At 33.9% G+C, this 22885-nt stretch overlaps 3 protein-coding genes, 1 long non-coding RNA gene and 1 pseudogene across 6 annotated transcripts; 1 reads left to right on the forward strand and 4 right to left on the reverse strand.

Annotated features, from left to right (window-relative positions):
• Positions 1 to 51: 51 nt before the first annotated feature.
• LOC124844946 (26S proteasome regulatory subunit S10B homolog B-like) lies at positions 52 to 2290 on the reverse strand (annotated as a pseudogene).
• A 1037-nt stretch (positions 2291 to 3327) lies between these two features.
• Positions 3328 to 3695, forward strand: LOC124844941 (protein OXIDATIVE STRESS 3 LIKE 3-like). The gene is made up of 2 exons (XM_047321958.2): positions 3328 to 3398; positions 3482 to 3695. Exons 1-2 carry the CDS (start codon positions 3334 to 3336, stop codon positions 3693 to 3695), a joined length of 279 nt encoding a protein of 92 aa, XP_047177914.1. The 5' UTR covers positions 3328 to 3333.
• Positions 3696 to 4853: 1158 nt separating this feature from the next.
• Positions 4854 to 8790, reverse strand: LOC124824589 (BEL1-like homeodomain protein 6). Of its 2 annotated transcripts, none has more exons than XM_088107476.1 (5): positions 8477 to 8790; positions 7144 to 8044; positions 6114 to 6490; positions 5948 to 6008; positions 4854 to 5815 (listed from the first exon to the last, which is right to left on the reverse strand). In XM_088107476.1, the coding sequence occupies exons 1-5, from the start codon at positions 8770 to 8772 to the stop codon at positions 5120 to 5122; spliced, it is 2331 nt and encodes a 776-aa protein (XP_087963602.1). In that variant the 5' UTR covers positions 8773 to 8790; the 3' UTR covers positions 4854 to 5119. The 2 variants fall into 2 exon arrangements, with proteins under 2 accessions (XP_087963602.1, XP_047152989.2); XM_047297033.2 differs by having other exon boundaries at positions 7144 to 8318; positions 8477 to 8789.
• Positions 8791 to 12327: 3537 nt separating this feature from the next.
• On the reverse strand, positions 12328 to 15642 carry LOC124824588 (uncharacterized). The gene is made up of 2 exons (XR_015784470.1): positions 14747 to 15642; positions 12328 to 13191 (listed from the first exon to the last, which is right to left on the reverse strand). It is a non-coding gene; the product is annotated as an uncharacterized LOC124824588 (long non-coding RNA).
• Positions 15643 to 15920: 278 nt separating this feature from the next.
• On the reverse strand, positions 15921 to 21091 carry LOC124824587 (putative phosphoribosylformylglycinamidine synthase, chloroplastic/mitochondrial). 2 transcript variants are annotated; one of them, XM_088107475.1, is made up of 3 exons: positions 20970 to 21091; positions 20707 to 20773; positions 15921 to 20300 (listed from the first exon to the last, which is right to left on the reverse strand). In XM_088107475.1, exons 2-3 carry the CDS (start codon positions 20746 to 20748, stop codon positions 16110 to 16112), a joined length of 4233 nt encoding a protein of 1410 aa, XP_087963601.1. In that variant the 5' UTR covers positions 20749 to 20773; positions 20970 to 21091; the 3' UTR covers positions 15921 to 16109. The 2 variants fall into 2 exon arrangements, with proteins under 2 accessions (XP_087963601.1, XP_087963600.1); XM_088107474.1 differs by having other exon boundaries at positions 20707 to 20806; positions 20970 to 21076.
• Positions 21092 to 22885: the final 1794 nt, after the last annotated feature.

Consider the following 22885-nt stretch of genomic DNA (forward strand, 5'->3'; position numbering starts at 1 on the left):
CGACATATAAACAAATTTGAAAACTAGAATTTGAACTGTTTCAAAATTAAAGAAATTCACGTGTTCCACTCGTTTTCTAACTTGTTCAAGGGGTTAAGGTAATATGGTAAGTTTCTGTAAGTTAATGATGCTGTCAAAGGAAACCATTATCAAATTCATGTTTTATCACTGAACACAATGGGCTGGACAATTTAGTGGCGAACTGAGCAGACATCAGAAAAACATCCGTGCTGAGTGCTAACAACAATTTGATTTTAATGGCTGCTCGATTCCAGTTTCTTTGCTTCAACCGGTTTGCGCACAGCCTGAGGGATCACAAAATCAAAAGCATTAAGTGTTTATTATAAATGTGAGTCAAAATTTACATTCCGTTGTCAACTATAAACACTTCACCTTCATGAAATCTATATTAATTGCATAATCACGGTCTTCGCGAATAGCGAACATACCAGCTTCAGTGCAAACATTACGAAGATCAGCACCATTGAATCCCTGAAGTCAAACAAAACCATTAGGAAAAGAAAGCAAAATAACACTTTCAATATGCATGCATGCACAGGTATCACTTCTATTATATATATACCTCAGAAATATTAACAACTGCTTTATAGTCAATTTTGCCCTGTTTTGCAACTCCAGCAGCGTGGATTTTGAGGATTTGCATCCTTGACTTCTTATTTGGTAATGGTATTTCTATTTGCCAATCAAGTCGACCCGGGCGAAGAAGGGCTGGATCAAGAATATCACGCCTATTTGTAGCCATAATGACTTTCACCCTTTCTAGCTGATTAAATCCATCCATCTGGTCAAGCAGCTCCATGAGGGTTCTTTGAATTTCACGATCAGCGGCTGAGCTCATGCTCAAACGTCGTGCTCCAATGGCGTCGATCTCATCCATGAATATGATGCAAGGCTAAACAAAAGGATGCAAACAGTAAAAATCAAATTTCAGATGAGCATGAAAAAAAAAAGGTCATTTTTAAGCAATGCAAGTTTCCAATACCTGATGATCGCGTGCATATCTAAACATGTTCCTAATCAATCTTGAGCCTTCACCAAGATATTTAACCGAAAAAGCACTACCTACAATCTAGAATAAAAAAAAGAAAGTACACTTCTTTTATGGAGTACCCCATTAAGCACTAGGTAAAAATCACAGATAACAGAATACAGGTATTGAACATTCAAGAATTTAGCATCTGTATTGCTGGCTATTGCTCTCGCTAAGAGTGTCTTCCCAGTTCCAGGAGGTCCATAAAGAAGAACACCCTGCGTTGTATGTGAGAAACATTATCAGTAGTTTTTTCCCTTTTAACATAACATGAATCTTAATTTGTTCAATATAAAATCTTCCCAAAATTAAACATCCATATAGTGAACATACCTTCGGGGTTCTGATTCCAACCTTTTGAAAAATCAGGATTCACCATAGGCAGTTCTATCGATTCCCTGAGCTCTCGAATCTGATCAGAAAGCCCTCCAAGTGCAGCGTAACTAACTTTTCCCAGGTCTTCAACAATCATATTCTGTACCTCAGCTTCAACCTGGCACATGCTCAATAACATATGCATGCATATTAATGTCAAAATATTGTAAAATAGTAACGATCCCAGCACAATAAACTATCTAATCCAAGAATAATGGCTTATGGAAATGTATACTTGGCGAGGAAGAATTCCCATTATGGTCAGCGTCCTCTTGTGCAGGAAAACTCTTGTTTCTTCAGTTATCTTCTTCTTGTCCACCTTCCTATCATAGTCAACTATATATCTAAATCCAACTTCTGATTCTACAATAACTGAAAGGAGTAAAAAAGCTTGCATTGCTTAATTCATCTCTAACCAATCCCCCAAACAAGTTATAACATTAAATAATAAGCTATTTGCTGAATCTTGAACGTAGAAAAGAAGTTATATGTATGCATGCATGCATGCATGAGTATATGCTTACAGCGTTCACTGCCATTAGGCCTTACAACACGACCAACCCAAAAAGCAGCACCTTCCAAGTACCTGAGGTCTTGCTCAGTTTTCGCAAGACTGCTCTTTAAAGCCTCCTCCAACAATCTCACTGAGTACAACGCAATTCCAGTCGTCCAAACAACATCAAAAGAATGAAAAAGATTTGAAACTGCATAAACTTGAAGGTGAAAAAAGATAAAGAAAAGAAACAGGATTGGTCGGCGACCTAATCCTCTTACGCTTCCCATAGCTCTGAGAAGGAAAAGCTTTTTGCGATACCGAGTCTCCGCCGAACGACGTCGTTCAGTTTCATCTGTCACCTCCGACATCTCGAAGTTACAGCAACAACCAACAACCCATTAACTGACCAACTCTTTCTTCTGTGTTACTCTTTCATCTTCGCAAAAAGAATTTGGAATCATATTTAAAGAACTTCGCTTCTTCTTACACCAAGAAAGTTACATTCAAATAATAAATGTTTTCTTTTCTTCTCTTTTTCATTTCCTTTCATGATGAAATATTATATTTATTTTTTGTTATTTTCATTACTCAGGGAAAATATGCTTATTTAACATTATTAAATATTATAAAGTACAATTTATATTGTAAGAATATTTATTTGTTATATATAAATTTTAATTATGATTTAATTATATATTTAAAAATATTATTGTTTACTAAATATTTTGAGGAAAATGTTTTTTCAACAATTTCTTTTAATAATTTTTTACAATAATTTATGTGATAGTCTATTATTTATTTATTTATATCAATAAAATAATGACACATAATTTATTGTCTAAAGTTTGTTAAGAGAAGTTGGTAACATATCATTGTCCATATTTTAATTATGTAAAAGAAAAAGAAAATGTTTTTTTAACCACTTTTGTTCTTACAACCTTTTTACAATGTTCATGTGTGGCTTGTGATTAGTGTTAGTTTCATACGTAGTTATAAAACAGTGAGACATAGTTATTATGAAAAGTTTAGTAACACATCGGAATTACCTATGCTTTGATTGGTGATGTGAAAGAAAAATTGTAGATGAGTGAGGTGAGTATTGGCAAAGCTTTGTTTGGTCTCTGAAATGGATGGTTGTGGCAGCCTCCTCTTCTTAGCCATTTTCCATTGTTGCAGTAACATTCTAAAATCAGAAATGAAGAGAAAAAGAGGGTAGATTAAGCTTAAAAAACATGCATTTCAGGCAAAAATAGTAGCATCTTGAATGATCAGGAGGAAGTGTAGAAAAGATTGGTAATTTTTACATCCTTTGCTTAAAAAATGTACAATATTTATTCAACCCCAAAGCAAACTCTTTTCCTAAGAATTGAGCTTCTCAGAGCATTTTCATCTTCCATTGCCTCTCGTGAATATGGACCAAGAAATTGACAATTTGATAATGAACATGGGCTCTCTTGGAACCAGCTTTCCACAAAAGTAATAGTAAGAGGTGTTTCTGAAGAATATATATTAATTAATGTGTTTTCTGTGTTTGAAAATTTGATTGCATGCATGAACAGGAGAGGATTGTCTAGGTATTACTCTGGTAAATCAAGATCATTTGTTTGCATGGAAGATGTACACTCTGTGGAGGATTTGAAGAAACCAGAACACTCTGATGCAAAGAAAAGGAAGAAACGTTCTCAGAGGAAGGAACTGCTCAACCTTGCTCCATATCCTTGCCGAAGGGCACCAAGTTGCACTCAATTAACCACTCCATACGTCAACGTTTAGCATTTTATTTACTCCTACTTCCAATTTTGTAGCTCAAACTCATTCCATATGCTACCTTCCTATGCCCCTATGTATATATTGATTTCATTCATTTTACTTTATAATTCAAGCCAAACTGTTCACGCTTGAATGTGGTTTTTGCTGTATCTCTCCAGAAAATTCAAATAACAATCTATTATCCAGTTTTTCCTCATTCTTTTTCCTTGCTATTGCTGCAGCAATTCAAATATAAACACCTTCTTTCTTCACATATTGTCATGTTATCAACATGCAATAATATATATATATATATATATATATATATATATATATATATATATATATATATATATATATATATGTGTGTGTGTGTGTGTGTGTGTGTGTTTTTTTTTTTATATGTAGGTATGTCTTGCAATAAGACTTGTCTGTACATTAGTTACCCTGATTTATATTTTGATGTGAACTGGACTTCTACGTTCTTTAATTTATGTCATGTGCAACTATGATTGTCTTTTTAAGCCAATTAAGTTTCTTGACTTTTTAACTCAATGGCAAAATTCATCTTCAGTTCATTCTTTTCTATCCAGACATTTAATTGTAAAGATACAGATTGACTCTTTAAAAACATGAGAGACTAAACTAATCGATTCTGTAAAAATTTAGAAACTAAAAATCGTATAATCGTAATTCAAAAGTATAAAATAACAATCAAGTTTTTATCTCAAGAACAAAGACGGCAAGGATTAATTCTTTATACCTATCAAATCCGTTATTTCACTATAAAACTTAGCTAATATGTTAAACCTTCATGTTCCATGTATCAGTTCTAACCTTCTAAGGATGGAGCTTCTGTAATAGCAGCAATTCCAATTCCTTCAATTATCTTTCTCTGTTATAAAGAAACCATGGCATGAGGAACAATTTTGCTTTGAGAATTCTACGAATTCCCATAATTCATTCAGATTGCAGAGTATAATAGTAGAAGGTAGAATCAGACTGAGAAAAATTAATAAGTCAAACCATTAAGAAAGGTTTAATGATAAATGGTCTATTTCTATTCTTAATACACAACAAAAATTCATGGTGTCTGATAATCCAAGTTACTGACCCAACCTGATGGATAAAGGCCTTTTTATTCTTGTTGATGATGTTAGATTAGCTAAATTGCAACATTAGTACAACAGTCAGACAATCCATTTATTATTACCATTGTCATATGTTTCTTAATTTCTTCATTGCATAAACAGGCCTAATATTCATGTTTCCTACACATTAATCATAAGTTATAGATCTTCCCAATAAATTTCAGGATATCATACATCTGTTTTTGTCAGTCCTATCATCCCTTGAGGGACCACTGCGTTCCTTTTGTGACTCGTTGTCTGCAAACTGGTCCCAATATCAGCACTTGCCATTCACAGAATGGTCTAAACAGATTATCATCACACAACAAAATCATGTAACATGTGAGGTGAACTGAACCTCTGTCGTTGGTTTCCAGCACCAACGTGCTCAAGTTCTGCTGTATGTACTCCAACTGTAGAAGCTGCACCTGCACTGCGGTAGATGCCATTTTCCTTCATGGAAACCAAATTGAGATGGGTCTCACCAGGCAAAAAATTACCTCCTTCACAATGCTGTAAACCCAAAGTTAGAGACACTCCACTTCCTGACTTGAAGCTCTCAAACTCTGACATTTGGCACGTTGAACCAACTGCTATAAACCTGTCATCATTAGTAGCTCTATCAGATTGAACAATCATGTTATCAGAGAAGAGACCACAATTATCCAAATTTGGCCTTTTCTCCCCAGACTGCTTTCCTGACCTATGTTCTGTTTCAACCTCATGACTAGCTAATCCAGTGGATGCCATGATTTTTGTATCAAGAACTTGATCATATCCAAAGTCCTTAGCTTGTCCACCACCATGATTTGTATCGGTTACTATTGGACTCTGACAGTGCTGTGAATCATCAACCGTATCATTGGAGATCTTGACATCACTTTTTGTTGCCTTGGAGACATTTTCAGATGAAGAAGTTGAGTCCATGTCCACATCAGAAACATCTTGCTTGTACATATCCTCAATCATAGGCTTCCACAGACGCACACGTGCATTTATGAACCAATTTGAGACCTAATTCAAGCAAATTTCAAATATATAAAAAAATCATCCTCTATTGTTCTTTTAGATTAATAATTTCAAGCAACAAGAGAGACACAAAGAAGCATAATGAATGAAGTTGATAAAAGTATTTTATTTTTGTACCTGACTTCGGGTTAAGCCTGTCTGTCTTGCTAGCATGGTCTTTTCGGAATCCTTTGGGTATCTGTGAAAAATAGAAAATTCCAACCAGATTAAACAACCACAGTGATGTTGGATCCAAAAGTTTAAAAAACAGAAGATCAAGGTTGATAGATATGAGAGGGTTTACGGATGAAGGAAATGCTCAAAAAGCCATGCGCGGAGAATCGAAACAGAGCTTTCTGGAAGCCCCCTTTGCGGTCTCCATGCATGCTGCATCATACCAAGCTGCTGAAGAGCCCTCTGTTGTCGCACTTGATGGTCCACATACTTTAGTCTTGCCATTCCAACTCCTTTATTACTTTCAGAAGCATCATGCTCCCCAAGGCTCTTTTGTGTTGCACGAATTTGACCAGTGATTGAATCACGCAAACACCGAAAATGGCATGAAATGGTTTGTAGAGCAAGGGCTGTGTATGGTTTAGCTGCCCCACATCCTGCTACCACATCAAATGATGACACCACGTTCTGCATCTTCTGGTAATATTGTTTGTACCTACTGTCAACCTACATCATTTAACAGGTGCCCATTCAAACTATATTGTTGCAAGAAAGAGCAGAATCATTGTTTATCTTGGTGAATCTTCTGTCAACTTTATGTATTTAACAATAAAAATAGTATCAGATACATCATCTTAGGTACTAAATTACACAAAAAAGAGAGGAAATAACAATTAGCTCTATCCAAGCACGTTATGCTCATCACATACCAGGAGAGGTTTGTTATCAGATAGATATCAGTCATAAAAGATATAATTAATTGTAAGGACATTAGAATTTAAATTCCTTCTTTCACACCCCATTGCAGCACGCTAGAGCTGGAAGTAGATCCAGAATTTGCACTTATATCACGTTGACATATTTCCTTTTCATACTTTAAGGTGCTTAAACCACTGCTGAAATCATGAACACGACTATCGTGCTGTCAAGGAAAGAAAGTCAATCTCAATTATGACAGTTTAGGGTGTTTATTTAACAAAAGCTGACACACATGAACATAGGCACTGGAGATAAGGAGTTTAAAATATTCAACTTGGGGAAGGTTACAGCCATCAGAACACAATCAACAATTATATGAACAAAATGCTCTGAAAGAATGGTCATCCGAATGAAGAAATCAGAGATACCAAACAGAGGAAATCTTTACAAATAGGTTTTACCTCATCCAACATTGACCGAAGCTTTGCTAACTTCTTGTGCAGATCTTGTTTTTCAGCATGTGAAAGCTCACAAGAAGAGTTGCTGGCTGAGACTTGAGAATTTGGCACACCAGTTGCAGAAGGCCGTTCATTTTCTAGGAGCTCACCACCCTCCTTGGAATTCTTCGGAGAGTTCTCATGTGTTCCGTGACTTCTCGTTTCAGGTCTTTTAATAGCTTGTCGGATATCAACAACTTCATCAAGCAGTTGTTGCACTGCCTTGAGATATTTGGAGGTAGGAACCGTTCTTCCAACACTGGAAATTCCAGGAAATGAAAAATCTGCTTTGTTCAAATCATGACTAGCTTCAGGTAACACAGGAGGAAAAGTTTCAGAATGTCTAGAGGAGCCATTTTGGTAGATCTCGTTGGCTGAAAGTGATGGATTTGCACCCAAAAACGAATCAAGATTTGAGCAATGATTCCTATCATGGACAGAAGGCAGTTGAATTCCGGAGGGCATGTGGGTTCCAAGGCTTAAAGATAATCCCTGGCCCTGCAAGTTATGTCCATCTATAGATTGTCTGACTAACATCTCACTTCTACCCTCCCTCCATGCACTGAAATCATGAACCCCAATTTGGTATCCACCAATATTAGCCAATATTTCTTGCTGCTCAGCTGTGGAATTTGAAGCACCCACTGACGGTGATGGAACCACAAAGCAATTGCTTTGCTGCTGAGAATTTCCAGGTAATGCTTCAGAATATGAACCAGAGTTCATATACAACAATGTCATATTGCTTGGCAAAATTGGTGTCTCGGGATACGAATTATGCAAAGGCTCCCTAAGACACAGCATAGGCACGGCACCCCTTTGATTACTTGAACATGGGTAGTAAGTTGCCATAATTTTAGGCAGACTGTAAGTAAAAGCCGCAAACTATTAAACACAATCTATTCTGTTAACTAAACGAGACAAATACTGCGTGAACTTTTCTGATTCCCTCCGAGAAGTCACAGATTGGTGGTTGCTGCCAAGTTTGGAACTTCAGATTGTTCAAAAATGAAAGTTGAAACAGAAGCAGACTAATTGTTACGCAGTAACACAACCATTAAATAGCATGTCACCAACACCATGCTTCAATTGCAGATCTTCAATCTCAGGCGTACCAGGCATTACACACGATAATCAAGCTTCAAAAAGAAGAAAATAAAATCTAAAGTCGCTAAGCAAAGCCACATTCATGTAAAAGTTTTCCTAAAAGACTAAAGTTTGGTTTCTCAACTGAATTTCAGAAAAATAAAGAAAGCTTTTGTTAGGCATGAAAGAGAGGCACACAGGAAGAACTTACACAGGATTGCAGAGGATAGGAAGCAGAGGACATGAAGGTATGCTGCTGCAACTGTGTTTGTTACTCTTTAGTTGGAAGCTGAAAGGAAGTGCAACATTAAAAGTTGAACTAAACATGTGATAATGTGAAAGAAGAATGAGTGAGTGAGGAGAGAAAGAAAAGAGAAAGCTTGTGTTGTGTGAATGGTGGGAGAGAAGAGAAGAGAAGATGAAGAAAAAGAAAGAAGAAGATAAGAGTGAGTGAGTGAGGAGGGAAAGGGAATTAGCACAGAGAACAGTGTGAAGGTGATTTGACATAATGCTGCCCTGTCTTTGGGATTGGTGCAGAATCACTGTTTGTTTCGAACCACCTTCAAACAAGTAAAAACATTACATATACCTTAATCTTTACACAAACATTAATCTAAACAAAATATACTAATTTCTATGCTAATAATATATGCATTTTTACATTATTATTTCACAATCTTATATACAACCTTCAACACACGTAAATCTCCATATTCATACAATACTATCTTTCTACATTAAGTTTTTATAGATTTACTTTTAATATCACTTTAAAAGGTTTTTTATTGAGAAAAGTATTATATATATATATATATATATATATATATATATATATATATATATATATAAATTTATGTTCATTTTTTATTTTTAGTTGATATCAAATTTTTGTTTGTATCTAACCGTTAATATTAAATTAACTAGCCTTAGTTATGCAAATCTACAAATCATAATAAAGTGGGAAACATTTTCTACCAAATTAAGATTTTTTTTCATGTATACGACAGCGTTACTTAATACTTCAAAATGACATTATCTATAAAAATTTAATATAAATATGTAAGATTCGTCAAACAAAAAATTTACGTAAAGATTTTAAATTGATATATATCATGATGGGAAAAATTAATAAAATATTATAAAACTGGTTCATACAGAAGAACCTATTCAAAAAAAATACTATAAGATCGTAAAATAAGATTTTGCAAAACAAATAATAATTTCCTACACTTTCTCTTTTCTGTATTTCTTAAAAAAAATGAAATTGCGGTGTGTTAAATGACTTTTATTAATAATTTATGTATCTTGTACATAATTATTGTATACAAATTGTTTATATAATTATTATATAGAAAAAATCTATTGCTTAAGCAACTATAATAGTTATTTATACAACAAAATGTCCTTTATAATTATTATCACTAAACTTAACTACAATATTAAGAAACAATAAATCTTTCACCTCTCTCATTCCTCTATATCCTTTCTCTTTCATCTCTCTTAACATTTTTCTCTGTCATCCCTCCTTAATTGAAAAAATCAGAAACACTTGCCGTTGAACAATTTGTTTTTATAAAGAGTTGAGTCATTGACATATTCACCTTTAGGCAAAGGTTCATTCACGATCTCTTCAATTTCATCATCTTCACTAACCTCCCTAATTTCATCAGCTGCATATGTTGAATCATCATCTCTAAAAAAACCATCCAGGCCAATTACCAACTCTCGGATGTCATTATGCTTGTGAAAATTAGATAAAATTATATACCACAAAAGTTATAAAATGAAAACTCATTATAAAATCATTTTTTTTAAGAAATTGTGTTTCTGATTTTTTTCAGGCCAATTACCAATTCCTTTGATGTCATTATGCTTGTGAAAATTAGATAAGACAAAAATTATAAAATGAAAACTCAATATAAAATCATTTTTTTAAAAAAAAATTGTTTAATAGAGAGTATTTCTGATTTTTTACAGGTCAATTACCAATTCCTTATGCTTGTGAAAATTGGATAAAATTAAATAAGACAAAAATTATAAAATGAAAACTCATTATAAAATCATTTTTTTGTAAGATTGTTTAACGGTAAGTGTTTCTGATTTGTTGAATTGAGATTATAATAGGAATGACAAAAAAAAGGTTGGAGTGAGAAAGGTTGAGGAGAGAGATATTTTTTTCTACTAAACCCTGTACACATTCATAAAATGTAACAACTGATAAACAGACGTACGCGCGTTAGCAAATCCCATATATATATATATATATATATATATATATATATATGACTGTACCAAAAGATTAAAATAATACATAATAATCAATTATAAAATAATTTTCATAATTTATTTATTTTATAATTAAAATTGATAGAATTTGTAAATCACAAATTTCATAAATAAGTATAACTAAATTCAATTAATTTGATTTAGATTGAATTCAACCAAACTAATAATTTCACTCAATTTATTTATTTATATTTAATTTTATATTCAGTGTAGCACCAAACATCAATAATACATTTTTCTTTTCACTCCAAATATACATAAAAAAAAAGGGTCCTAATAATACCTATATCAATTTCTAGTATCTTAATCACATTTTACTGTGTCAGTCAATGGATTCCATAAATTATTTCACAACGTTTGTACGTTCTTATGTTTATGTTTTCAACTTAAATATTAGTTCACTCAAATTAATAATAATTGCATAAAAATAATATATATAACACTTATGAAAATTTGTTTGCTATAGTTATTTTAGTGATTTACTTATAAACACACAGATTATTTTTTCCAAAATAATTTTTTTAATTTTCTTCTTAAATAGATGTACTAAAATATAATTTTCTAAATAGGAGTTTAAAATTCAGTTTTAAAAGTGTGGAATTTTTTAATTGAATTTTTAATATCCGGTTACAATTTTTTTCAAAATTCGACGTTTTGGAAATCAAATTCAAAAGGAATTTTTTTATTTTTATTTTATTTTATTTCATTTTTGTTTTTCTAAACTGGGAAGGAAAAAAATTAAAAATTAAAAACTAAAATTAAAATTCTGAAAAGGTAACTTAAAAATATTGAGTTTAAATTATAATTAATAAAAGAATAATTTAAAGGTGAATAAACTTTTATTTTGTAATATAATTTGAAATTAAACTTTTTATCATTTATTTAAGAAAAATATTATAATAAAAACTATGTAAACAAATAATAATAACAAAAATTATAATGTTGTAAAATTTTAATTCTTTTTCATTTTTCATTCATTTTTTACATAATAAAAAATTTTATTCTAAACTATACTACAAAATTGAAATTTATTCACCCTTAAATTATTATTTTTTTATTTGTTTCTCTTAAAACAAACAGAATTTAATCTCAATATTTTAAATAATTTTCTTTTACAGACAGTCGGTTGAAAAGTGAAGTCTCCAAAAGCTTAATTCCAACTACTACAATAAATAGATCCATATGAAAGAATATTATATTTTACCGAATTTATTTGAAGAAATTTCTTAAACATGGTATTATTTAGGGGAATAAATCACTTCTCTAACGTTAATTTTGCATTTCTAAATAATTTTACCCCTAAAATTTCTCTTCTTTCTGGTTTATATCCAAATTAAATTCCTCCATGTCTTCCCCACTTACATTGTCCCATTTCACGATTTAAACTAATTACTCCTCTGATCTCTTATTTTATGCTTGTCTTTCCTATATTTTTTAAAAAATTATTATTTATATATTTTTAACATACATATTGATTTAATCCGTTATGTTTTTGCATGTTTTAAATTTTCTGTTAAAATCTTTAATAAATTAATTTTTGCAGTAGTTTTTTTACGTAGGTTTGTTTTCAAGTTTTACTAGGTGTAATTTAGGGTGCAGTTGTAAAACGTATTCAAAGCCATTAGACTTTTTATGTAAACATACAAAGAACATCTTCATTTATCAGAAATATAAGAACTTCCTATCATACATTTTCTTCCCTTATCTACTTTATTTTGTATACATTGCATGATTTTAAGCCTTAAAAACATATTAAATAGAGAAATGTTAACTAAATGAGAGAAATACTGCCTAAACTTTTCTGATTCCCTCCTAGAAAAGCCTGCTGAAATGAACTAATTGTACGCAGTAACATAGCCATTAAATAGCATGTCACCATCATGCTTCAATTGCAGATCTTCAATCTCAGGTGTACCAAGCATTACACATGATAATTAAGCTTCAAAAGGAAGAAAATAAAATCTAAAGTCGCTAAACAAAACCTTGCACTAATCCAATTACTTTCTCTTCAAATCAGTAGCACTTCAGCTTAGATAGATACATTTGCATCTCCTTGAAGATCACCATTCATTTTCAGACCTGCACTGTTATATCAAAGAAAAGCTAATGCTCCAATTGAGAAAATTAATTCTTCAATTGCAAAAACCAGTTCAAACAGGTGTTTCAAAAATCTTTTTGATCATTGGCATTGCCTTGCAAAACAAAAACTGCATAGGCCTATTGAATAGCACAAATCAGATTCAAGAAATTGAACTTTTCAGCATTGGAATATATGCAGTATTTCTCACGGCCAAAGCTATTTGGCTTTAGGTGCAACCACTCAAATCTCACTTCTGAACTGTTTTAAGGTGCTCTAGCAAGTTTCTTTTAGGTTCTAAACACTCAATCTCTCATTCACTTTGGTATGGAACTGGTCTCTCAAAATTTGGCTATATGAGTTGGCAATTTTCAGTGTTTTATGCTGCTGGAAAGTGCAAAGTTTGCTTGCTGGACAGCCCCTTTGAAATCACAAATTCTGCTCCTTCTACACTTCCTAAGAGGCTACCTTGGTAGGGGAAGGTTTCTGTAACTTGAATGCTCCAAAAGGACTTCACAACACCATCAAAATCATCCAAAACAGTCACCAAACAGATTAGAAATCTGCACCAGTTTCAACACCAAAATTTGACTTGAATTGGACAATTTAAGAGGCCAAAAAGCTTAAAAGCAATAAAAATAGGTTTAGAACAGAAGTAGGCACTCAAATGGATCCTAAGAAAAGTGCTCGAACAGATTAAGAAAGCAAAGAAATCAAAATCACAGATTAAACCAAGTCCAGACCCAAACTGTTTGATATTTTGCAAAGGTGTTTGATAAAATGTCCCAATGAATTTCAGATTTTGAATTTTTGAATTTTTGAATTTCTGGACTTCTAATCTGGATTGCAAAGTTCTATATGCTTTTTATCACTGGATTATACTTCTTTTGATCATTTAATATCATTTTTAAACATTGAACCAGCTTTTACCAATCCAGAATTGAATTATGCAAAGTTAAAAACCAAACAGTGGCTGAAATTGAAATTCTGCACCAGAAAAGTGGACTGAAATGGTGGTTTTAAACCCAAAAACGAGTGGAAGTGATTCAACAGCTCACGTGAGTGACCAAACACTTTGCTTGATGATTTTAAGTGTGTTCAAACTCTTAAACAACTCAGAAACTGTTTAAAACTCAAAATCACTGGTTCACTTCCCTTTTAACTCAAAAAGTGATGGCTTAAAGACCAAATCTGCATATAGGCTAAAATTTGACCAAATGAACAGTGCTAGCAACTTTCAAATATCAATTTAAACTTGTTCGAGCTTTCCAAAAGCACAGAAACAACAAGATTCGAAAATCACCCTTGCTATAGCCAATTTATGCAGGAAAATACACCATTGTACCACCCAAAATCAGTTTTCAAAGAATCAAAAGGCTGGACAACAATTAAAATGACTCAAGAAGACGTAACTCTACTGAACTAAGCTAGAATTGAGATGCTTAGCATGACCAAACTCAGATTACACAATTCAAATAAATTGAGCACGGTGAAAAGCCAGAATTCAAATCTGAAACAGTGAATTGCTAAGGATTTTGAGCAACCAAGCTATGCATATTGCATTTCATTGCTTATTCTGGTTTGCCACACCTTAAGACACATTCAACAACACTAAACAATGTTGTACCAAGCTTCAGAATCAAAGGAAAACCAACTGAAACAGATTTAGGGATTTAAACCAGAATTGAATTTCTTGAGCAAATTTGAAACCAGAATCAGTTTCTAGTGCTTTTGCTTATATCACCAAGGCTAGAACATGTTCTCATTGCCTTAATTGGTTGATTTAAAGCTTTTCCAGCACTCTAAACTCAAGCAAACCGAAAAAACACAGCAGAACAGATTAATACTGGAACAAACAGAATTAAAACTGCATCAGAATGTGCACATGACTTGTGACAAACTTGAAATTGAAAAATAAGGCTGAAAATGACTCAAGCAAAGAAGATTCACCGTTTAAAATGAAAGATAAACATGATTACACAATGGAAACACAACAATAGTGACTGGAAATAGCAAAACAGACTGAAAAGAAAGTCAAAACAGAAGCTGGAAATCTGAAACAGAAAGCATAACAGAATGCAGAAATGAAATAGAAAATGGAGGAAATCCGGAAATCACCTCTTTTTCTCCCCTTTTTAGCTCCTTTGCTTTCCTTGGCTTCACATGCTTTTTGGGTGGCTCAACCATGGTCTCCAAGCTTTATTAGACCCTACAAAACAACCATATAAGTATTAAAAAGAATCCTTCTAAGACTTAGAGAAAGAAAATCAAGAAAGAGCTTTCTAAAAGTCCTTCTCCAACTTCCCTTTCTTAACCTTAGCTTAAGTTGGTACTCCTTTGAATGGAATGCCCTAAATGGGTTTCCATCAATTTCAGAACATGTAGCAGAGTTCATATACAATGTCATATTGCTTGCCAAAATTGGTGTATATAGATTATGCAAAGGCTCCCTAAGACACAACATAGGCATTACATCCCTTTGATTACTTGAACATTGATAATAAGTTTCCATAATTGTAGGCAGCTACAATAAAAAAAAACAGTAAATGAGACCAATAGTGTCATATCTTTCTGATTCCCACCAAGAAGTCACAGAAATGGTGATTGCTACAAAGTTTGGAACTTTAATCGCCCAATGATGAAAGCTGAACAGAAGTTGTGTTCCTCATGAACTGAATTTTATGCAATAACATAACCATTAATTTACACGTCGCCAACATCATGTTTCAATTGCACATCTTAAATCTAAGGTCTACACACATAAGAATTAAACTTCAAAAAGAATAAAGTAAAATCAAAAGTCACTGAACGAAACCAAATTCATGTAAAAGTTGTCTTAACAGTGGTGACTTGGAAAAAGAAAGATGCAATAAAATCAAAAATCACTCAACAGAACAAAATTCATGTAAGAGTTGTCTTAACAGTGGTGACTTGGAAAGAGAAAGATGCAGAGAGAACGGATGTTTGGTTTCTAGACTCAATTCCAGAAAAAACAAAAATAGGTCATAGGTAGGACGTACACCAGGTTGCAGAGGATAAGGGCTAGCTTCATACACAAAGAATAATAAGCTTTAATAGGGTTAAGCTTTCTTTTTCAGTTTAGGCCACGCAATATTTATGCATATACACTTGCACTACCGCTTGCGATTTTTATCAGCCAATAATCATTATATTTACCAACTGTCAAGACTTAATCATGAAGCCATTTTCGGACCAATCGAGTTCATTCCACTGATCAAGCATTTTAACTTGTTTTATTTTCTGACATCAACAATTAAATAAAAAAGCAATATACAGAGGGGTATTGAAAATTCCCAAGCTTTCTACTAGAAAGCTGTCTTGCATGTGAAATTCTACATAGAGTAAAGTGCAGAGTTGTGGAGTAACCTGTCAATTCATTATTGATGAGAGAGATGGAAAAGTCATCAACTAAAACAAGGAAAGCACTTTATGGGAAAATGAAAAGCAACATTATATAATTTCAAGAACACCACTCTCTTGCATTCTGGAACATGCGCAACCAAGGACTAGGCCCATTCTTCTCCACGTGCCAGTGCTTTGGGTACCATGGGAACTGCCACATTAAGAAGCAACGCTCTGGATGAGGCATCATGGCAAGATGCCTCCCATCTGGGGAACAAATAGCTGCTACCCCTAAGGGAGAGCCATTCACATTGAAAGGGTATGCCTCTGTCGGATTCCCAGCATCATCACAATATCTTACAGGAGCTAGGTCAGAGTGAACTATTCTGTCAAACACACCTTCATCTGGAAAATAAGCTCTTCCCTCACCATGAGCAGCCCATATACCCAATGTGCTACCCTCCATGCCACTGAACATTATAGCCGGTGAGGGCTTTATGGTCACGCTTGTAAAGCGGCATTCAAACCTCCCTGACTTGTTATGAATAAACCTTGGTTGAGATAGGTCACCACCAGCACCATGCACACCTCCAATTTGAGGACCAGGTACCCACCCTAACAAAGCCATTAGCTGACACCCATTGCATACACCAAGACTGAAAGTGTCTGGACGTTTGTAAAACTCCTGAAATTGTTGCAAAACGTGTTCATTAAATTTTATGCAAGCAGACCAACCTTTTGCGGAGTCAAGCACGTCAGCATAGCTAAATCCACCAACAAACACAATTCCACGGAACTCATGCAAAGAAATCTTTCCATTGAGAAGGTCTGACATAGTAATATCCCATGGCTCAAAACCAGCAGCATAAAACGCTGCAGCCATTTCTCTATCTCCGTTGCTCCCTTCTTCTCTAATCACAGCCACTTTAGGTTTTGTAGTTGCAAGCAAAAAGTTTTTGTCAGTGAAAACAGGAAGATAGGTCAGATCCCATGAGGGCTCATACCGATGTTTCAGTCCTTCTTTCTCCATATCCACACAAGATGCTAGTCTTTGAAACTTTTCAAGTTGAAAACTGGTCTCCTCCCACATGTCTCTAAGGATACTAGTTTTTTCAGATAAACAAGTCTCGCCATCAACCTTGACTTCTATAGATGGATTGGCTGTTACTTGACCAATGATTTCAGCTGCAACTCCCACATTGTTTAATTTATCCATTACCAAAGCCAGATTTTTCTTGCTTACTTCAAGAACTAAACCAAGCTCTTCAGCATAGAGTGTTTGGAAGAGACTGTTACCTTGAGATGACATGTTCAAACTAAGTCCACAATTACCAGCAAATGCCATCTCTAATGCACAGACAAGAAGCCCACCATCACTAATATCATGACCAGCAGAAATCAGTTCATCAGTAAGAAGATCTTGAACACCTTCAAATACCTTTTTAAGATAAGGAACATCATCAAGATCAGGACAGTCATCCCCAACTTGGTCAAATGCTTGGGCAAGAGCAGATCCTCCTAACCGCCTCTTACCTCTTGACAAATCAATATGAAGCAAAACACCTTCATCCTTGAGTTTCAAATCTGGTGTTACTGTTTTTGTTATATCAGGACAAGTAACATAAACACTGATGACAAGATTTCCGGGAGCCTTGACAACTTCTTTTTCAGCATGGGCTGCCATAGAAAGGCTGTCTTTCCCTCCATCGATAGCAATGCCAAGTTCAATCATTGCTTCAGATAAAGCTATGGCAGCATCATACATGTCAGTTCCTTCCCCATCAAGCTTGGCAGCATACATCCAGTTACCACTAGCCTTGACATCAGAAAGGGAAGTGACCTGTGCCCATACAAGATTTGTTAATGCTTCTCCAACCGCCAACCGAGCCATTGCTTTGGGATCTAACAGGCCTTTGATTGGTTGTTCTCCAATGGCACAAGCACCTCCAGTCAAATCATTAAAAGTTTGAGCTGTAACAGCAACATCAGCAAGGGGGATCTGCAAAGGGCCAACGGTTTGTTGTTGTGCCACCAGACCAGTAACACACCTATCAACTTTTGTAGTTAAGAAGCGTTTCGAACAGACGGATGGTAAACTCAGTACCCTCTTTAGAGAATCTATCACTGCAATCCCAGGTGCAATATCAAGTGGCTCTCGCTCATAGACGACCCGATTAAATTTAAAAGATTTTTTGGGCATGTCACCAAGGACTTTCTCCAGTTCAAGATCAACTGCAGGAGGAGGTGGAGGAAGTCCATGCAAAATACTCTTCTGAGTTGCCAAGCTATCAACCAACACAACACGTCCATCACCGCTGATAGTTCCAATAACTGCCATTGAAACTTTTTCCCTGCTACAGATTGATTCCAAGAGATCACGACTTTCAGGCTTCACCAAGATTGCATCTTGCTCCTGATACTCTGCTCCCCAAATTTCTAGAACAGACATCGTATGATCACCAACCACAATTGCTCGGACATCTATCTCAGCACCCTTTGGATATATAATTTCCTTCACAACATTGCAGTTACCACCAGCACCTTGATCATGAATGCTAATAATTGGATTTTTATCCCCCATCTCAATACATGCACGAACAAGACGATATAGTTTTTGAGCCATCTCAGCATCCCCACGTTGCACAGCATTGAAATCAAGCTCTGCATCATTCTGCCCACTGACCATGCTTGAGGCTGCTCCACCTCCCATGCCAATGCGATAAGCTGGGCCTCCAATCTTGACAACCAGCATCCCAATGTCAGGATCTCCCTTTGATATATGAAGGTGGTCTATCTGTCCAATGCCTGCACTGAACATGATTGGCTTCAACCATTCTCGCCTTTCCCCACTAGGAAGTCTCATTCCAAAAGTTCTACAGAAACCCTGAATCAATGGTTCTCCAAATTTGTTGCCATAGTCAGATGCACCATTACTAGAATCTATAAGAATCTGTAAAGGAGGTGCCAAATTTGATGGATAAGTAAAGGAGGGATCTTCCCATGGAGCATAAAAACCTGATGTGTTGAGATTTCCAACACAATAACCAGCTGTAGCTGCCTGAACAAAGGACCCTCTTCCTGTAGCATGTGTATCCCTAATGCGACCTCCTGCACCTGTCTCTGCACCAGGATAAGGTGCCACTGCACACGGAAAATTATGTGTTTCAGCTGTAAACAAGATATCTAACTCACGTACTGCAACTTCTAGTGGACATGATGAACCAGGCCGAACTGGGCGGAGCTGCTTCACTGGGAAACCCCTGATTGCACTTGAGTTATCCTTAAAGCCAATAACTGAATTGTTGGGATTTGCCTGCAAAGTACTTTTCACAATCTGCATTAGAGTTTTATCCATAAGCTGCCCATCAATAAAAATCTTTCCGGTAAAAAACCAATGTCTACTATGCTCACTGTTGGATTGAGCAATATCAAACAACTCTACATTGGTTGGGTTGCGCTTTATGTTGTCTCTGAAAAGTTTGGTGTAATATTCCAAATCATGGTCATCAAAGGCGAAACCCATCTCCAAATTAATCTCTTCTAATGCCTTTCGTCCCTTCTCCATAACAGGTATATAACGAATCTCCTCAGGAACAACACTGGTCTCAAAGGATGTTAGCTTCTGAGAATAAACACACTCGGTCATCCTATCATGCACCATAGATGCAAATTCACTGATTTGATGATCTTGCAGCTCACTTGTGGTGAATAACAAGTACCTCCTTGACCGTTCCAAACGAGTCACTTCTGTCAATCCACAGGCTTGGCAAATTGCTACAGCATTAGTAGACCACGCTGTGGTAAATGACAACCTGGGACCAACCTCAACTATAATTGGAATCAAACCCTCCTTCCTCTTCTTCTCAAGAAAGCTCTCGGTTCCAAGATTCTCAGGCTCAAAAGTTTCTTGAAGAAGCCATTTAAGAACTGAAAATTTTCCAGTGGAAAGGTGTGAACTAAGGCCAATATTATAGCATTGCTCCGTTTGTATTTCCACAATCTGACTAGATATTTTCACTTGAGCTTCCTCTAGAAGCTCGGCAGCTGCACTTTCTTGCATAAATGGGACTCGGTACAAATGATCAACTTCTGAAGCAGGCTTCTGAACCAAGCCAGGCTGTTCTTCCACAGAAGAGCTCAGACTCCCAGAAACCACAGCTCTGGGATTTTCTTGAGCCTGACACCTTAAATGCAAAGCTCTTCGAGTTGATCCCAGAGCCCAATTCCTATTCCAAAGCGTACCCCATAGCATGTGATTTCTCTGTCTATGAGGCTTCTTCTTCAAAAACAAAGTTTGCCTAGATGTACCCTGGAACCAAAATCACAAAACCCATAAGCAAAGATGCATTTTAAATTGCCAAATTAAACATGCTCACCAACTAGTCAGTGACAAAGTTAAAAAACGCAAAGCCATGTCAACGATGCAAACTCCAGAGTCAACCCAATACGTTAGTACAACAATAAAGGGGAAAAAAACACAAGGGAAAGGGAAGACCCATGAAACACCGCTGCACTTCATCTGATAAATTAAACACGCAGCACCTAGTGATCTACGAAAAACTGACAAATTAAAGCACATATGGCAAAAGTACAAACCTCCAACGAATCAAAAACATGCAAATACAACATCAAAGCATGAAACCCAAAACAACATTTCATGAATAAAAAGGATTCATCATACGATGTTAATTCAAAGAGATGGAATAAAATCAAACCTGCACGAATTGAGACACCCCAAATTCCTTGACAGCCGCCATGTCCTCGATCAAGTGTTGGGTAACTCTAAAACAGAAAAAAGTGGGGGGGAAATAAAAACTTTGAAAAGGGAACCGAGCAGTGGGCGTGAATGAAGTAGAAAGGAAGAAAAACAAAACGCAGTAGTTAGCTTAGGACATTAAAGGGTTTTGGAGTGGCACAAAAATAAAACCCTACAGTGAGCCACTTGGTCCAATGAATGAATAAAATATAATGTTCTTACCCTTTCAAGTATGGTTGCGTTGCCGCTGATTTCTATTCTTCAATTTTATATTCTTTGTTCCCTTTCCTCTGTTTTATCGATCCATTGTTTTTCTGCTCATTTTTTCTGTCTTCCTTCAGCCGAATGATACCATGGAGAGAGTGTTAAATTTTATAGGTTTATTAATTATTTTGATTAAATCTTATTTTATTAGTTTTGGTTTAATAATATTTAATTTAATTTTGAAAGAGATAAGATAAAAAGAGGTAGTTTTGATTTTTTATTTGTTTAAGTATAATATTGTTTTATTTTGTTGATATAAAATAAAAATAAATTAAATAAAAATTTTATTTTAAATATAATATTTTATTGTCAGTTTTTATCATTTGTATTTAATTAAAATCTTATTTAGATTCATTTAAAGGTTGTCAAATTTATTAAGAAGTATTATAATAAGGATTACTTTTTTTAACAGAAAGATTGCAAAAGACAGTTACATAAGCAGATTTGTTTTTCTTTTAATTCTGAGCTGTGTATTACTAAGATGTTTCAGAAAGATAAGGACAATGTAGCTTTCATAATATATTATCATAATGTCACTTATCTAGTGAATAAGATATGTTTCATATTCAAAGTTGTGTATGCTCCGGTTTTCCTCATCTTTTTCAGATAAAATATAATACTCTATAAAAAAAATTGTATTTATCTATCTCACTTCATATTGTTTACTACTATATTTCCTGATAATGGCGAGATTAATAAAAAATAATGTTAGAGTAAGATAAATAAAAATATTGTATGAAATATTATACGATTACCACTTTCTCTTCTTTAGAGTAAGATAAATGTAAATATTTTGTGATCATTCATTAAGTTTCATACAGAAAAAATAATAATTAAATTAAAGTCATTGTATAGTAAACTGTAATTTCTATGTATTTTATAATGAGTGTGACTTTTATTTGAAAAAGAAAAAGTAGTTATTATTATTATTATTATGTGACCCTTCATTAATCTCTAAGAATAACTGGCTGTACCGAAACTGTAAGTACAATTTGAATTTGTAATGTTTCTATCAAATTGCAAGTGATTTATTAAATTTTGAAATAAATATAAATTAATGAGTTAACATATTCCAATATAAAGTATATATTTCATTGCTCTTGTGTCGTGTATCTACTTGAATAATCATCCTACATTTTATCCATGAAAATAATTCTTACTCTTTGAAAAATATAATTTATCTTCTATAAATAATAAATAGATTCTGATATATTTAGTTAAGGTATTTTTTTATTTATACCTTTATTAATCTATAAATTATTTATTAGATAATTTTTTTTAAAATAATATATTTTTTTACAATTCAATAAATTCAGTTATATCACATTTATTCTATTACTTTATTAATAAATCTGAATTTTTTTTACTCACAAAAACATTTCTTTAAAAAATTGCTGATTTGAATTTCTCTAAAATATATGTATTCTAAGTATTTATTTGTCTACTTTTTATATTTATTTACACTAATGATACAAGATACCTTAAAGATTTAGGATTTTAGTTTCTAAGAGTCCATTTAATTTATTTTATCGATCGTAATCACATACTTCACATTTTATTTTTTAATCCGTTTAAAAAAATCATTATTTTAATAAAAAATATTCTTACCCAAACGAAACCAGCCCAATTAAACAATTGTCGCGGGGTTAGAGCACGAAATAAAATTTTATTTATCTACAGTAAATCGCAAATTTCATGAATAAGTATGATTAAATTTAATTAATTTCATTTAGATTGAATTAAATTAAACTAATAATATCACTCAATTTAATTAGTTATATTTTTTTATATTCACTGTACCAATAAACATCCATAATAAAGATCTTTAAATTCTTTTTGTTGTTGAAGCATCAAATAACATTCATGTATTTAAT

Source organism: Vigna umbellata, chromosome 2, assembly GCF_029865625.1.
Source record: "Vigna umbellata cultivar VRB3 chromosome 2, Vumbellata_1.0, whole genome shotgun sequence".
Classification (NCBI taxonomy): Eukaryota; Viridiplantae; Streptophyta; class Magnoliopsida; order Fabales; family Fabaceae; genus Vigna; species Vigna umbellata.

What these genes read in the sequence shown, in the direction of transcription:
- LOC124824589 (XM_088107476.1), bottom strand. Translation starts at nt 8,772, where the DNA reads ATGTCAAATCACCTTCACACTGTTCTCTGTGCTAATTCCCTTTCCCTC. An exon ending in TTCGGTCAATGTTGGATGAG is followed by an intron (nt 6,491 to 7,143) that starts GTAAAACCTATT and finishes TAAATGATGTAG; the next exon opens with GTTGACAGTAGGTACAAACA. An exon ending in CAGGCTTAACCCGAAGTCAG is followed by an intron (nt 5,816 to 5,947) that starts GTACAAAAATAA and finishes TGCTTGAATTAG; the next exon opens with GTCTCAAATTGGTTCATAAA.
- LOC124824587 (XM_088107475.1), bottom strand. Translation starts at nt 20,748, where the DNA reads ATGGCGGCTGTCAAGGAATTTGGGGTGTCTCAATTCGTGCAG. An exon ending in GGGTGTCTCAATTCGTGCAG is followed by an intron (nt 20,301 to 20,706) that starts GTTTGATTTTAT and finishes TTTTGGTTCCAG; the next exon opens with GGTACATCTAGGCAAACTTT.
- LOC124844941 (XM_047321958.2), top strand. Translation starts at nt 3,334, where the DNA reads ATGGACCAAGAAATTGACAATTTGATAATGAACATGGGCTCTCTTGGA. An exon ending in GGAACCAGCTTTCCACAAAA is followed by an intron (nt 3,399 to 3,481) that starts GTAATAGTAAGA and finishes ATGCATGAACAG; the next exon opens with GAGAGGATTGTCTAGGTATT.